Raw genomic sequence first — 12,619 nt, 5'->3', positions numbered from 1 at the left:
AAATATATGGCACCAAATCAAGTTTGGTGGGATGACTTCATGGTAGAATGTGTTCTTTGCATGCACAAATCCTGTGGTTCAATCCCAGCACCAACAAACGAATGTGACCATTGCAGAAAATTTGGAAAGTTAAAAAGAAATCGTTCAAACGAGCTTTTAAAAATGTGGATTATTTCCTTGTTATCTTAGTTTCTTTTCCTGTTGCTGTGATAACATATCCAAAAGGAACTTACAAGATACAGTTTATTTTGGATCATAGTTTGAGGTTCTTCATGGCAGGGAGTCAAGGCAGTGGGGACTTGATGCAGCTGTTCATCTTGTGTCCAGTGTGAAGAAGTAGAGTGCTAGCCATATGTGGTGTGCACACCTCTAGTTCAGCCCTCAGGAGGCAGAGCCAGCCTGCTCTATAGAACTAGCTTCTTTCATGATTCCGATGATTACATTTTCAATAGAACGACTTATATTTTCAATTCTGGCTTGTTTCTGTCTGGAATTGGGTCTATACACATGAGGACTTGTTCACCTGGAGGCCAGCCAGCCGATAGTGTTTGGACCCCTGGAGCTGTGATTATAGATGGCTAAGAGCCACCCAATGTGGGCACTGGGAACCAAACTCAGGTCCTCAGTGTGAGCTGTCTCTCCAGCCTTAGATGATGATTGAATATTTAAAAGTGTGTAACTGGTTTTTTAAATCTAAGAATCTGAAAAATTATTTTAATTTTCTTTTCTCACTAGAAAAATCAGTCAGATACCCTCAAAGCTTAATTTATTCTTTGTTCATTCACTTTTGTAGTACTAGGGCTTGATCCCATTTTCAGTTTGGTAGGCAGCTGTTCCGCCATGGACTGCCTCTCTAGCCCTAGGCTTACTCTATCTAGAGCTATTAGAAATTGCTAATCTTGTTGATTTTATGTATAATTATTTAAAATTTTATCTAAAAGTATCTTTAGAGTTGTTTTTGTTAGTAACATTTCTAATATTATTTGAGAAAAAATTGTTCTTTTTAACCATCTTTTAAATCTGCCTTATGTATGGATTTTATGGTGTGTAGGTTTGCTGTAAGTTGCAACTCACCATTAATGCCTTCTTTGTCATAACTCCTGAGTGGTGATAAATAAATAAGTAAAGGGTGGAATAATTAAATAGCTTAGATTTTTATGGATCACATTCAGTCTGTGTTGGGTGTTTTGTTCAACCCTAAAAAAATGTTTTTGCCCAAGGGACAAGCAAAAGCAGATCACAGATTGCATTTGGTCATTGAAGTATGTTTTGCTGATCTCTTCTGAAAACATTTAACTTTGTCATCATTTGTGGTTCCTTCAGTTTTGAAATTTTCATTGTAGTTTTCTCGTACTGTTAGATGCACTAAGGAGTACTGGTCTGTTATGTGTATCTCATTAACGGATAATGATGTATAACTCTTACTTTACAGATAGGTTCATTATCTCTTCATTGTACCATAGATGAGAAGCGGCTAGCCGGCTACTGTCAAGCCTGTGATGTTCTTGTACCTTCTTCTGATAATAACTCTCAGCAGTTGACTCCATATAGTCAGGTCCACATTTGTTTACGATCTGGCAGCTATCAGGTAAGATGAGGTAGGATTATAGAGGTGTACTTGAAAAGTTTTAGAAACAAACTGAGTTCAAATCATGCTACCACTATTTGCCAGCTCTGTAATTTGGAGCTAGTTACTTACAATGTCAGCCAGGACTAAACAGTAATGTAACCCTTAATATTATTACCTCATTTTTTCAGATTAACATGTGTCTTGGGTGAGACATTAAAATTAGTCATATATGTATTTACTGTTACTGACAAAAGCTTGCCCAGGAAACTGTAAGAACTGTCCAAATCAGAAAGCCAGGCTTTAAAATCACAGGTAGAGAGAGAGCTTTACTATGGAACCTGAGGTCTTCTTTCTGTTTTAGCACAGCTCATCTACCATCTCAGCCTTGGACGGGAAGAACAGAATGGTTTGGTGGGATGGATATTCTTTAACACACTCCCTTTGTCAGTGAGCCTGCCCATTGTCTCAGGCTATAATTAGCATCTTGTCTACGCACTCGTCCTTTAATTTTTTTGTTTGTTTTGAGTCAGGGTCTCTTTTGTTATACTGCTCTGGCTGTCCTGGAACTTATATAGACCAGGGTGGTCTGGGAATAAAGGCATATGCCACCACATCTGTGCTTTTTTGTGCTTATAATGAAAGTCTTCAGTAATGAGAGTTTGTGGTGGGGAAGTCATTTTGAGAATGTTTTCATCTGAACATTGCCTTTATGTTATTTAGCTCAGAACAGGAAAAATGAAAAGGTTAAGCTTAACTTTCTTCAGTTTTTTGTTCCTTTGTTTTGTTTTTCGAGACAGGTTTTTGTCTAACAGCTCTGACTGTCCTGGAACTAGCTTTAGAGACCAGGCTGGCCTTGAACTCCCAAGATCTGCTTGTCTCTGCCTCCTGGGATCAAAGTGTTGGCATTAAAGGTGTGCGCCACCACTGCCCGGCACTCAACTGAGTTTTTAGCCCAGATTTATAATTCACTAACTTCATTTGAAGTGTGATTTCTTCATCCATCCAAAAATACATGAAGAGGAAGATTACAACTTTTTTAAATACTGCTTTGTCTAGGGGAGAAAATTAAATTTTTTTTGAAGATGAATGATAGGTACTAGTGAATTAAAGTTTAGATATCTTTCAGTTACATCTCAGTAATACAGGCTTATAGAGAGTTAGGATCCGTTAGAGCTGTGGTTCTCAACCTATGGGTTTCAACTCCTTTGGGAGGTAAACAACCCTTTCACAGAAGTCGCATATCAGATATCCTGCATATCAGATATTTACATTATTGGTGGCACATGCCTTTAGTCCCAGCACTTGGGAGGCAGAGGCAGGCAGATCTCTGTGAGTTCGAGACTAGCCTGGTCTACAAAAGCTAGTTCCGGGACAGCCTCCAAAGCCACAGAGAAAGCCTGTCTTGAAAAACCAAAAAAAAAAAAAAAAAAAAAAAAAAAAACAGAAAAAAAAGATATTTACATTATGATTGATAACAGTAGTAAAATTACAGTTATGAAGTAGCAACAAAAATAATTTTTATGATGGGATTAAAGGCGTGCGCCACCAATGCCCGGCTTCCAGGGCTACATATTAAAAGCCTGTTTCAAAACTCCTTCCCTCATGTGATAAAGTCTGTGCAAATAAGACCTTCAGAGTGTTCTTCTTAGACAAGCATGTTACTCTGAATGTGTGTAGCATCCGTACAGTGCATCAGGAACATAGCTATACTGGGTAGCTAAGAAGGGGAAGGGTGGTTGTATTGGCAGTTGCATATATAAATATTTTGTGTTTTTCAGATCTTGTATTTAGGTTTTTCGTTCGCTTCTCTTACTTATTGAGATGGACTTTTGCTTGTGTAGTCCAGGCAGGCCTTTGCCTCAACCTCCCAAGTGCTCAGTTACGTATGATAGCACTCTTGGCTCGTGTTTGATGTAGTTTTTGTTTTGTTTCTAGTTAGAGGCAAAGCTTCATTAATTTGTTTCTCTTCTCACTTGCGGTCCATAGTCTTTAACTTTGAAAAGGGAAATTATTTTGGTTCTTAATCTAATTTTAGAATTTTTGAAAGAAAATACTTTTCCAATAAGATTTTTATAATTTTCTATAACTCAATATATAGCATAGAATAACATTGAACTTCTGATTTTCCTGCCTCTACTCCCCATTGCTAAGATTACAGGCATGTACCACCATCTCCAGTTTTATGTAGTGCTGGACACTGAGCCAGGGCTTTGTCGATGCCAGGCAAGCAAGCTTTCTGCCAACTGAGCTACATCCCTACCCTGTAGGAAGTGTGTCTTAAAAGAACTGTCTTGGTTATTTACTTGGATGTAATTTTATGTCTTTGTTTTAGGAGGTAGTGCAGATTTTCATTGAAGATAACCTAACCTTCACTTTACCTGTTCAGTTCCGGCAGTCAGTATTAAGGGAGCTTTTTCAAAAAGCTCAGCAAGGGTAAGTTGAAAAATTAGTTTTGATCTTTGAGTAATAGAACAAGTGCTTTGTGAGTTACCAATCACATTTGCAAATTACCTGTCAATCATTGACATTCTTTTCACTTTTGATATAAGGAACACTAATGTGGTCATGGAGACATTTTAAAAAATTACTTGTTTTTATGTATATGGGTGTTTTCCTTGCTTGGATGTCTGTGCACCTTGTGCATGTCTTGTGCCCTCAGAGGCCAGAAGAGGGTGTTGGATCCTCTGGAACTGGAACTAAGAACAGTTGTGAGGTGACATCAAACCCATGTCTTCTCTTAGTCACTGAGCCAGCCTGTTAGCCCCAGTGGAGACATTTTAAAATTCTTTCTCCTAGTTTCTTTTTCCTTTTTCTTCCTTTTTAATAATTTATTTTTATTTTATGTGCATTGGTGTTTTCCTGAATGTGTATCTGTGTGAGAGTGTCAGATCCCATGGAACTGGAGTTATAGACAGTTGTGAACTGCCATGTGGGTGCTGGGGGTTAAATCTGGGGCCTCTAGAAGAGCAGTCAATACTCTTAACTGCTGAGCTGTCTTTCCAGCCCCTCCTGGTTTCTTTTTAAAGTGTTTGAAATGAGAAAGTTATTTGGAGCATAATTCTGTTCTTATACTTAATATTTAGAATTAAATTATTCTTTTGGTACATTTTTTGAGTTAGTATGTGATATTTAGTAGCGTATGTAAAGATTCTAAAATATTATTCTCAAGAAGAAATGGCTCCATCCTTTTAAATTTTGTTTTGTGCTACTCATCCCATTTTATAATAAAAAGAACACTCTTGTTTCTACTTCTGTGTTCTGTAGAAATGAAGCTCTAGATGAAATCTGTTTTAAAGTGTGTGTCTGCAACACAGTACGTGATATTCTGGAAGGAAGAACAATTAGTGTCCAGTTTAACCAGCTGTTTCTTAGACCAAACAAAGAAAAAATAGACTTTCTCCTTGAGGTAAGGCATTTCCCCTGTGGTAATAGCTTTATGTTTACCGGTGGCTGTCTGCTCTGCCTTCTGCCTTTTTTCTCTGCAGCATAGAGTTGACAGTATTAACAAACTGAGCAGCAGAAGCTGCTTCTCCTCCCCTCCTCCCCTTCATTCTTCTTCCTCTTCCCCTCCTTCTCTTCTCCCTCCTCTGCCTTCCTACCCCTTTTTCTTTCTCCTCATTTTCCTCTCCTTCTTCCTGCTTTCTCCTCCCCCTCCTCTTCTTTCTCTGCCTTCTCTTCCTCTTCTCTCCCTCTTCCTTCCCCTCCATTTCCTTTCCTCCCCTCTCTCTCCCCTCCCCACTCTTCCCTCATTTTTCTTTCCCTTCCACCTCCTACTCTTCCTCTAACCCCCCCCCCCCTTTGTTTTAAAAGACTGGATCTTGCTGTCTGTTCTTCTGCCAGCAACCTCCCATTGGTGAGGTAGGCATATGCCATCAACATTTTGTTCTGTTTCATCTTGAGACAGCTCTTTTCTCCTCCTCCTCCTTGTTCCTTTTGTATTCTCTGCTTGTGTCGTTCTTGGTCTTTCCTTTTCTCCTCTGCTGCACCCTAAGGCTTTGCCTTTTTTAAAAATGTCTTATTTTTTCTCTGTGGCTTTGGAGGCTGTCCTGGAACAGCCTCTTGTAGCTCTTGTAGATCCACCTGCCTCTCCCTCCCAAGTGCTGGGACTAAAGACGTGCACCACCACCACCGCCTGGCCTGCTTTTTTTAAAAAGAGAAAAATCCTTATTTATTGAGACAATAAATAAACGTATTTATTGAGACAGAGTCCTCTGTATAGACCAGGCTGGCCTCAAATTTACAGAGCTCCACTTGCCTCTGCCACCCAAGGCCTATACCTTGTTTATTGCATGTATATATGTGTGTGTATACAATAGCACAGAAGTAGGAGATCAGAGGATAACTTGTCAAGTTTGGAACTCAAAGATTATCATGCTTTGTCAAGCTCCCTTAGCTGTTGAGCCATCTTGCCAGACCTAAAGATTCACTTTTAATTACTTAGGTGTCTAGATGAGCATATGCACGTAGCTGTATATACCTGTGTATGAATGAGCTCAGAGGCCAGAAGAGGGTATAAAGTGTCCTCTTCATCCACTGTCCACCTAATCTTTTGAGTCATGGTTTCGTTGCTGATCCTTGTGTTTTCCCCACTTTGGTGGAATGCAGTAGGGCCCAGGGGTCCTCCTGTCTCTTAGCCTTTGGAGCTGGGTTCACTGGCCTTGTGCGAGTGTTGGAATCTGAGTTTTGGTCCCTCAGATTTTCAGAGTAACTGTTGAGCAATTTCTGAGTTTTAATTGTTTTGTTTTGTGATAAAGGCTGGCTGCTTGGCCTGGGGTGGCATCAGACTTGACTTTCTAAGTGCTGGGATTATAGGCATGTGCTACCTTGTCTGGCTTTAAATATTTTTTGGTGTAGACTTGATGTGTTGATTACAGGCATAATGAACTTTATACATTTTTGTATCCAACATCTTTGCTAATCTCTGAAAAGCGTTCCTTACCAGAGTGGAGATGTAGCTCTGTTCGTAGAATGCTTGTCTAGCATGCCTAAAAGCCCAGGTTCATCCCTATTAGCATAGTGATTGTGGTTATATACCATTCCAATCCTGAGATACCTGCAGGAGAATGAGAAGTTCAAGGTCATTGACAGCTGGGAGACCACCTGGAATATACAGGAACCTGTCTCAAAAACAAACAAAAAAGACAGAGAGGGAGGAAGGGAGGGAGGGAGGGAGGGAGGAGGAGGGAGGGAGGGAGGGAGGGAGGGGGAGGAGGAGAATGGAGAAGGAAAACAAAAATGGGCACATTTTACAATTAAAAATAAAAGACACCTAAAAAGGCATTCTAACTTTATTGAAATTTCTCAGTCTAGCTAGTCTGCTGTCATAGGTGTTTAGACTTCTACCTCTTTGATGGTGTTTGTCCATATTTTCCCCTTTTATGTGTAAGAGGAATTTTGGAAACTTAGTAGAAGGCAAGTCTTGTTTCCTATAATAGGAACTTATTTTTTGTTTTTTTGAGACAGGGTTTCTCTGTGGCTTTGGAGGCTGTCCTGGAACTAGCTCTTGTAGACCAGGCTGGTCTCGAACTCACAGAGATCCACCTGCCTCTGCCTCCCGAGTGCTGGGATTAAAGGTGTATGCCACCAACACCCGGCTATAATAGGAACTTAATGTGCCAAGTTACTCGTTTTTTGGTGGTGGGGTGTTTGAGACAGTCCCCTCTTTAGTATATTCTTATCTTGACTTTTGTCTTAAGTTATTTAACTAAATCAGTGGTGGGTGATTGCGTTAATTAGGATTTCTGTTGCTGTGAAGAGACCCCATGATCACGGCAACTTTTATAAAGGAAAGCATTTAATTGGGGTGTCTTATATTTTTAGAGGTTTAGTCTTTTATCTTCATGGTGGAGTACAGGCAAACATGTTGCAGCTGCTAGAGACGAGAGTCCTGTACCTTGACCCCCAGGCAACAGGAAGTAGTCTTTCTCACTGAGTCTGGCTTGAGCATGTATGAGACCTCAAAGCCTGCCTCCACAGTGACAACATTTTCTTAAACAAGGTCACACCTACTCCAACAAAACCACACCTCCTTATAATGTCACTCCTTTTGGGGCCTTTTTTTAAAAAAAAACACAACAGTGATTGAAACATAAAAGTTCGGTTGTTTGGAGCACTGGAGAGCTGGCTTGGTGGTTAAGAACACAGGCTGCTCTTCAGAGGAGGACCAGCACCTACTTGGCTGCTCACCACTATCTGTAACTCCAGTTCCAGGGCCTCCACCCAGCACTGCCTTCTGGCCTCTGCAGGCATCAGAGAAATGTAAATTTCAAATTTTTAAACTGAGATCCATATTCAAATGAAAATTGTTCAAATTCCTAGGTATGTTCAAGATCAATAAATGTAGAAAAAGCTTCAGACTCTTTGAAGGGCAACATGGCTGCTTTTCTAAAGTAAGTACCTTTTTCTTTTTTTTTTAAACCTGGAACTTAGTTTCATGAGGAAAGTGTCTCTTTCTTTCTTTCTTTCTTTCTTTCTTTCTTTCTTTCTTTTTTAAATTTTATGTGTGTGTACATTTGTCTGTCTCTGTATGAGCACATGCCAGGGTATGTGTGGCTGTAAGTGGACAGAATAAAGGGTTCTGTTCTTTCCTTGTATAATGTGGGCTCTGGGAATTAATATTGGCTTAGCAGCAAGTATTTTAACCCTATAAGCTATACTGTTCTCCTTGTACCTCTCTCTCCCCTGCCCCAGCTTTTAATTTTTTAGATAGGATTTTGCTGTGAATATGCAGTTATCCTGAAACTCATAATCCTGTGACCTCGAGTCCTGACTGCTGAGATTGAATATGTGTGCTACTATCATGCCTTGCTGGAAGTGTGATACTGGAGATCAAACCCAGGATTTGCACATGCTGGGCAAGTCCTCTACTGGTGGGGGTACCCTCACCCCATTTATTTATATGAGACTAGGGCTCACCATGTACTTCCAGTTGGCCCCAAATGCTGAGATTATAGGTGTCCTCTGCTGTGCCTATCTTGTTAAATAATGTCCAAAATGATGGCTCTTTAAAGTGGATTATGAATAATAATTGGTTGGTAGGAATGTTTTTCCCAAGCAAAAGTTTGCACTCTTTTAAATGTTTCTCATTGCTTTAGGAATGTATGTCTGGGGTTAGAAGACCTACAGTATGTCTTCATGATTTCTTCACACGAGCTTTTCATTACATTGTTGAAAGATGAAGAACGAAAGCTTCTTGTCGATCAGATGAGGAAGAGGTCTCCCAGAGTCAATCTGTGCATTAAGCCCGTGACTTCTTTTTATGATATCCCAGGTTAGTCCTATTCTGCCTGCTCACATTTTGCCCCTGTTCAAGTTAATACTAAGATATTCCTAAGGCTTTCTTGTTATTTCAGTTGGTGTTTGTGTGAGTAATTAATGGAAACTTAATCTCTCTGCTGTGGTCAGATTTCTATGTGAGCAGCCTCTGAGCCAGAGGCTGATAGAAATTTGGGCATAGTTCATAAAAAGGGTTTAGCTGGGGATAGACCCAGACAGACACTACTACTATTGTGTTCTTGAGAGTAAAAGTATGAATGGAGTGAGGTTGGCAAGGGATGCTAGGACCAAAAGGAATTGTGATTGTCAGCCAGTATGGCTGTGCTGTCAACTGCTGGTTAAGCATTTAATGTTGAGAGTGTTGTCATTTTTATCTTATTTGACTTTTCTCCCATTTTCGACCTTATCAATATGTATACAAAATAAGAAACAGCCTAAAACCACACAGGTTGTTAGTCATTTACTTGGTTTATCAAACGCAAAATTTTTAGCTGTCTTGATCCTCTTTGGATTTCAACTGTCTGAATGTTCAGTATAAAGAATGGTATTAACACAAAAAAGTGCCAGGCATGTATTATTGAAGCCTGGTAACTAAGCTGAAAAATTAGAGTTTAAGTCATCATTTGGGTTGTTTTTGTATTTTTCTGCAGTAAGAGGATGGGAATCCTCTTTCTCTTTTCTCCTTAAAAAATATACATCTGGGCTTATAGATTGTACCTGCCACCAAGCCTGATGACCCATGTTCAGGTCCTGGAACCTCCATGGTAGCAGGAGAGAACCATCTCTTGAAGCTTGTCTTTTGACCTCCACATATATGCTGTGGCATGTGGGCACACACACACACAATAAATAAATGTAAAAATTTGATGAAGAAAAACACACACTTCTTCAGTATTTGCCAGTAAAGATTTATTCCAACACACTTTTATTAACACATATTCACAGGGGAGAATCTGTTAATATTGGTTTTTCCCATATGCTCTGCAAATCCTGAGAGCCAATTAATTGCTTTGACTGTTACATTTCTACTGTGTATTTTTTAAAAATATGTATTTATTTATCGTATACAGTGTTCTGTCTGCATGTATCCCTGCAGGCCAGAAAAGGGCACCAGATCTCATTACAGATGGTTGTTAGCCATCATGTGGTTGCTGGGAACTAAACTCAGGACCTTGAGAAGAGCAGCCAGTGCTCTTAACCTCTGAGCCATCTATGCAGCCCCTTTATTGTGTATTTTTAAAGATGCATTCACTTTACTAAGTACATACAAGTTGTGGTAGGTTTTCTTTGTGGGAATAAAGTTAGAACATAATTTGATTCACATAAAATAATTCCATTCTCAAAATGATTTCTACTTTTAACTTAAGACATTTCAAATATGCCATTTCTCTCAGTTGTATAATCCTTAAAATTTTACATTTGACTCTGAGTTTAATCATTAGCTAAAATGAAGCTTTCCTCCTTAGCTTCAGCAAGTGTCAACATTGGCCAGTTGGAACATCAGCTTATATTATCAGTGGATCCCTGGCGGATCAGACAGATTTTAATTGAATTACACGGTATGACTTCAGATCGACAATTTTGGACTGTGTCCAATAAGGTAAGAAACTGTTAAGAATAGGTATGAATTTCTTTGTTTTATACTGTAAAGGCTGTTCTTTCACTTTTTTTTAAATAATAAGGACCCCTTTAATAGACTTTCATATGACCACAATTGTACCTTTAACATTTGCAATGGAAGGAGAAAAGGAAAACACACACAAATTCAGTAACATGAACATTGAGTTTGTATTACATTTGTTGTCTGAGCACCTCCATGCATTTTAAATATGGCTATAAATATAGGTAAAATGTGATTATTTATACTACCTTTATAGGGTTCAAGGCTTTTGTTCTTGTCTTTTTTGTTTCTGGTTCCGAGAATTGAACCCAAGGCTTCACTCACTCTTGGCAAGTACTAGGCCACTGAGTTATACCTCCAACCTTTGTATTTTTATTTTTTTTTTTTACTATTTTTTGATTTCATGCATGAATGCCATGGTTTTTGATCATATAACTCCCACTACTCCTGGACCTCCACCCACAACCCTCTCCACACTTTGTTTTTTTTGTTCTTTTTATAGCCCCTTGAACTCAACTAAGCTGCTCATACATGCATGGGTTTGGGGCCATGTACTGGAGGATGGGCCTGAAGAAACTCTGCCTGCCCTAGAAGCCTAGCAATTACCAATAGTTCCTCAGCTTTGGGTGGGAAGGTTTTGTGAGTCCCTCCCTAACCATGCTGAAAGTTTGACTTACTTGATCTCTTGTTAAGTGTTTTTACTTCTGCCAGGTGTGGTGGTGCACACCTTACTCCCAGCACTCCGGAGGTAGAAGCAGGTGAATCTCTTGAGTTACGGGCCAGCCTGGTCTACAGAGTGAGTTTCAGGACAGCCAGGACTACCTAGACAACCTATGTGGGTTGTTTCTTTCTCTTTTCTTTTTCTTTTTCTTTATGTGCATTGGTGGTTTGCCTGCATACGTATCTGTATGATGGTGTCAGATCCCTTGGAACTGGAGTTTCAGAGAGTTGTGTGTTGCCATGTTCGTGGGTCCTGGGAATTGAACCCGGGTCCTCTGGAAGAGCATCCAGTGCTCTTAACTGCTAAGCCATCTCTTCAGCTCCTGTAGATTGTTTTTTCAAAACAACCCTGTCTTTAAAAAAAATAAAAAGTGTTTTTCCTTTTTAATACTGTCTTGAAAATCTACAGCTTCCACTTTGGAATCAATTCACTAAAACTTCTTCATAAGACTATTTTTTTTTTTCATTCAAACTTTCTTGAGGGTTGGAGAGGTGGCTCAGAGGTTAAGAACACTGGCTGCTCTTCCAGAAGTCCTGAGTTCAATTCCCAGCAACTACATGGTGGCTCCCAACTTTCTGTATTGAGATCTGGTGCTCTCTACTGGTGTGGAGGCATATATGCAGGCAGCACACTGTATACATTATAAGTAACTCTTTGGGGGAAATAACCTTTTTTTAAAAAAAAAAAATTTATTTATTTCTATTATTTTATGTGCATTAGTGTTTTGGCTGCATGTATGTCTGTGTGAGGGTGTCAGATCTTGAAGTTATAGACAGTTGTGAGCTGCCATGTGGGTGCTGGGATTTGAACCCAGCTTCTCTGGAAGAGCAGTCAGTGCTCTTAAACCACTGAGCCATTTCTCCAGTCCTCCCCCCGCCCCAAAAAAAAACCTTCTTATTGCGTCCATTCAAAGATGATCCGTAGGCCGTAATGCTAAGATTTCTTTATTTAGATAAACACCAGCCCAAATGCAAGCCAGTTCTTGCCCAGAGGCTGCAAGCTAGCTGGCCAGAGAGAGAGCTATCCACATGTTCCTGGCCTCTTAGAATTGCCTCCAAGTCATCTTCTCCCTCCCCCGACCACGCCCTCATGGGCGTGGCCAGGCACACCTGTAGGGGCTACTAGGAGGCGGGGCTTCAATGTCTCCCTACATCTTCTTGCATGAAAATAACTTTTAAAATAGCGATTCAAACTGGAAACACAGGTGTATATCTCTAATCCTAGCACCTAAGAAACTGGGGTAGGAGCATCCAGGGTTTGAAACCCTGTCTCAAAAATGTAGTAAACATAAAAATGCATAATGTACTCTTTCAGTGGATTGTAGTTTATGGGGTAAAAGAATTAATCTTAGGAAAAACTTCAGATAATATGGCAATACTTCTTGATGCTTTGTTTGTAAGCCTAGTCTTTAACAGCTGAACCATCTCTCTAG

The 12,619-nt window shown here is 39.8% G+C and overlaps 1 protein-coding gene across 1 annotated transcript in view; it reads left to right on the top strand.

Moving 5' to 3' along the window:
* Ints8 (integrator complex subunit 8) overlaps window positions 1–12,619 on the top strand; it is a 50,460-nt gene that overhangs the window by 12,106 nt on the left and 25,735 nt on the right. Inside the window, exons 8-13 of the mRNA XM_027403500.2 lie at window positions 1,433–1,588; window positions 3,903–4,003; window positions 4,835–4,976; window positions 7,889–7,959; window positions 8,665–8,840; window positions 10,312–10,445. Coding sequence (XP_027259301.1) covers window positions 1,433–1,588; window positions 3,903–4,003; window positions 4,835–4,976; window positions 7,889–7,959; window positions 8,665–8,840; window positions 10,312–10,445 — 780 coding nt within the window. The remainder of the gene's footprint in view (window positions 1–1,432; window positions 1,589–3,902; window positions 4,004–4,834; window positions 4,977–7,888; window positions 7,960–8,664; window positions 8,841–10,311; window positions 10,446–12,619) is intronic.

The sequence above is a fragment of the Cricetulus griseus genome, chromosome 2 (assembly GCF_003668045.3).
Source record: "Cricetulus griseus strain 17A/GY chromosome 2, alternate assembly CriGri-PICRH-1.0, whole genome shotgun sequence".
NCBI classification, from domain to species: Eukaryota; Metazoa; Chordata; class Mammalia; order Rodentia; family Cricetidae; genus Cricetulus; species Cricetulus griseus.
The sequence above is the reverse complement of the archived record's forward strand: the minus strand, read 5'-3'. Positions and strand labels throughout refer to the sequence as shown.